This window comes from Buceros rhinoceros, unplaced genomic scaffold, assembly GCF_000710305.1.
Source record: "Buceros rhinoceros silvestris isolate BGI_N320 unplaced genomic scaffold, ASM71030v1 scaffold10218, whole genome shotgun sequence".
NCBI classification, from domain to species: domain Eukaryota; kingdom Metazoa; phylum Chordata; class Aves; order Bucerotiformes; family Bucerotidae; genus Buceros; species Buceros rhinoceros.
The window spans coordinates 1,365-5,073 of NW_010428596.1; the positions used below are offsets into that span (position 1 = coordinate 1,365).

Below are 3,709 nucleotides of genomic sequence, written 5' to 3' on the forward strand. Positions count from 1 at the left end.
GCCCAGCGCAGATGGCCCGCCTCAGTGGCTCCCCTCACCGTGGAGAACCCTCTGCCTGGAACCAGCCGCACCAGAGGACCCACACTGGATAATCCACCAGGGACACCCCTGCCGACGTCCCTCGGAGAGAGAGCATGTCACCCCGCATCATCACCACGCTGGTATGGGCAGCAGGAGAGAGAGATGGAGAAGGAAAAAACAGCACTGGGCTGCAGGACAGGGATGGAGTGAGGAAAAGTGTCAGGGAGCAGGACAGAGTGAGAGAGAACAAAAAGAACTGAAGGAGGAACAGGACAGAAATGGGAGGAAGGTAAGGAGAACAGAAAAACACAGGGAGTATGAGAGGGACAGGGAGTAGGACAAAGAGAAAGAAAAAAAAGGATGGGAGGCAGAACAAAGCTGAAGACAAAGAGCAGGACAAAAGGACAGAAGAGGAGAAAAACAGTGATGGGCTGCAGGACAGAGCTGGAAGAATGAAAAAAAATGAGACAGACAGTGCAACAGAATGACAGATTAAAAAGAGACAGAGGACAGGCCAGCACTGGAGGAAAAAAACAGCACCGGGAAAGAGATGGGGAGAAAGAAAGAGAGTACTGAGGAACAGAAAGGAAGGAAGAGCAGCCTGCGAGGGACTTCCCCAGTGAGCGGCTGCCAGCCAGACTTGGGATGCTGGAGCCCGGCCGACTGGCCAATGCACCACCCGCCCTGGCGCTGGTCATGGAGCCTCCCCTCTGCTCAGCCCCATGGCTGAGGGCCATCCCAGAGGATCTCAAGCCTGTCTGGCACCACTGGTCCCATGGAGAGCCCAGCAAGCTCTTCGCAGTCCCCTGATCCTCCAGCATGTCCCTGGGAACAATGTCCAAGAGCGATTTGTGTCAGAACCTTCCCAGGGATGGAGCAGCCTGGAGGTTCTCCCACTGCTCCTTGCCCTTCTGGGAAGTCAGCTCTGGCAGGAGTCTCCCTGTATCAGCAGCCCTTCCAGAGGGCAGAGCACAGCCTCATGCTGGCACAGCACGGCTCCCCCCGAGCCCTGGGACATTCCCCAGCCAGTCACACAGCCATGTGGTAAACGGTTTAATCAACAGACTGACAGGAGCACTGCCGGCCCCAGCTGGAGTTCACCCGCTGCTCTGCTTGGCTGCCAGTCTCTTGTCTCGTTCTTCAGCGATGGTCAGCCGGATGCCCTTCCCACGGGGCAGGGAGATCCACGGCTTGTTGCCCTGCAGCATGGGAGAAGCCACCTTACATCAGGAAACCTGGACAGGGGCAGAGCTCTCCCTCACCGCGGGAGGAAGCAGCAGAAGCCATACCCTGCCCATGCTGGGCCACGTACACGTGGCCGCGGCACTGGTCCAGCAGAAGCCCCTGAGGAAGGTGCCAGAGGTGCACAGGCCCACTCCTGCCTCTTTCCGTCATGCCCATGAAGAATGCACTTCAGCCAAAACTGAACCACCCGTCCTTTCCAAACCAGACGAGAGCGCCCGTTGGGAATGGCAAGACAGCAGAGGCGTCAGCGGGGAGGGCAACTCTTGGTCAGAGCAGCTGCCCAGGCCACATCATGACCTGAGCACTGAGCACCGCTCTGCTCCCCACTCTCACAAGTTTTAAAGAGCCACAGGGCTGCTGCTTGAAAAAGTCCCCATTCCTAAATTTACAGATGCCTCCCCCTTCCCACAGCAGTCAGTCCAGAGCGAGCAGAACCACAGGAAGCAGAGAAAGAACTGGTGCCAGCACTGCAGCTTCACTGTGTGGGCAAGCAGCTGCCTACAGAAGGCACGAACACCTCTTTGCTTCAGCCAGCAGCTCCCAACAACAGGGGAGAACCCACCCGCCTTGTGTCAGCACGAGCTTACTTTGCCAATGACGAAGATGTTGGAGAGCCTGGTGGCAAAGCTGTTGCCGTTGGCGTCCTTCACATGAACCACATCAAACGACCCTGGGTGTCTCTCCCGGTTGGTGATCACTCCAATACGGCCCAAGTTGGCACCACCGGTCACCATGCACAGGTTACCTGGGGTGAAGGGAAACAGGTGTGACAAGAGCTGGCACCGGGGGCTGTGGTGAAGCCCTTCCGCTTGGGCTCTTTGAGGAGCACTGCTGGAGAGGGGCAGGGGCAGAGCTGCACCGGCGCACAGATCAGCCAGCAAAGCACCTGGTGACACCAACATCTCGCAGGAACCCTGGCACACCTCGAGGAGCCAAACAGCTCTCTGGCCCCAAGGCCCATAACAGACATTCCCCACTATCTTCTCAGTTGTGTCAGCACCAAGGAGGCATTCCCATGCCACTTGTCCTGGCACTGCTCGTGGCTCTGCAGCCAGAACCTTCTCCCACAGCCAAGAGCCAGGAATCTCCCTACAGCTGCCCAGAGCTTTATGTTCACCACCCTGCGAGAGCCAAGCTCAAGCAACCTCTCCACCAGCTCACTGCTTCTACCTGGTGCCTGCTTGCTCTCAGAATCATCCCAAGCCCCTACGCCAAAGGCCTGCCACTGACGGCACATGGTAAGAATCCCTGCCCCAGCTCCAGCTGAAGATGCCCCTGAGAAACCTCTTTCCCAAGGCTGCCACGACTGCCTCGTTACTTCAGAGAAAAGATACCTGGCATCTGCATTCAGCATCCACACTGTTCTCCACAGTGGGGAAGAGCACAACGCTTTACACGGGATGCAAGACCTACCTGTGTCAAACTTGATGAAATCTGTGATCTTGCCCGTCTCCAGGTCAATCTGGACTGTATCATTCACCTTGATGAGGGGGTCCGGATAGCGGATGGTGCGGGCATCATGGGTGACCAGATGAGGGATTCCTTTGGTGCCCACAAAGATCTTCCTCACCTTGCACAGCTTGTACTGCAAACAGAACCCAACACTGCTCAGCTGAAGCAGCACCAAGGACCAGGGAACTCTTGTCTCCCAGAGAGCTGCCAGCCACAACAGGTCTTGGGCCCCACGCAAAACACCCAGACACTCCAAGGCTCACAGCAAAAGCCCAGGCAGCGACTTGCCCACCTCACCTGCCCCAGCAATGCCTCTCACAGGGCTGCCACACAGCCATGCCACAGCCTCCCTGGAAAACACCTCCACCTCGGCAACAGCCGCCCACCCGGGGCTTTGGCCTCCCCACAGACACTGCCTGCACTGTCCCAGGGAAGCCCACACCAGGGAAGACTTCTAGTCTTCCCATTTTGCCCTGAAGCCCACGGTCACACAGCAGAGGCAGAGGCTGCCTTTCTTCAAGACCCAAGAAAGCTCTGTATCCCTCCTCCAGAGCACCCTATTTTCCCTCCTGCCGTTCACCTCCCCTTTAGGACTCATGGGGCACCACCAGGTGGTAGCCAGAGGTAAAAGTTTATCACAGGGGGGTGGAGAGGCCCCAAACACACACCACAGCCGGCTACAGCACAGCCAGCTCTCCCCTGGGCATCATCATGTTCCTGCACAGCCTGTCCTTAGGAAGGACACGTGAAGGAGAGCGCAGACTTGCAGCTCAGGCACGTGAACACTCTTGGGTCAAGGAAACACATGCACGAGTCACTCCTCGACACTGGGGGCAGTTTTGTAAACACTTTCCTAACAGGCCCAGGAAGGAGTTCAAGGCTTTTGACTCACAGGCAGTACCAGGTTTCTGATCACGGCATTACAGTAAGGCCACCACACAGAGCAGAGCCATCGCCTTCTCAGAGCTCCCTGGGAAGGTAAGCCAGCTCA

General features: G+C 57.3%; 1 protein-coding gene across 1 annotated transcript in view; it reads right to left on the minus strand.

The window, feature by feature from the left end:
• Positions 1-1,061: 1,061 nt before the first annotated feature.
• LOC104498902 (40S ribosomal protein S4) overlaps positions 1,062-3,709 on the minus strand; it is a gene marked incomplete at its 5' end in the record, with an annotated part of 4,018 nt that continues 1,370 nt past the window's right edge. The window contains 3 exons of the mRNA XM_010142340.1: positions 1,062-1,220; positions 1,854-2,011; positions 2,680-2,851. Of these exons, the coding sequence (XP_010140642.1) occupies positions 1,119-1,220; positions 1,854-2,011; positions 2,680-2,851 (432 nt within the window). The remainder of the gene's footprint in view (positions 1,221-1,853; positions 2,012-2,679; positions 2,852-3,709) is intronic.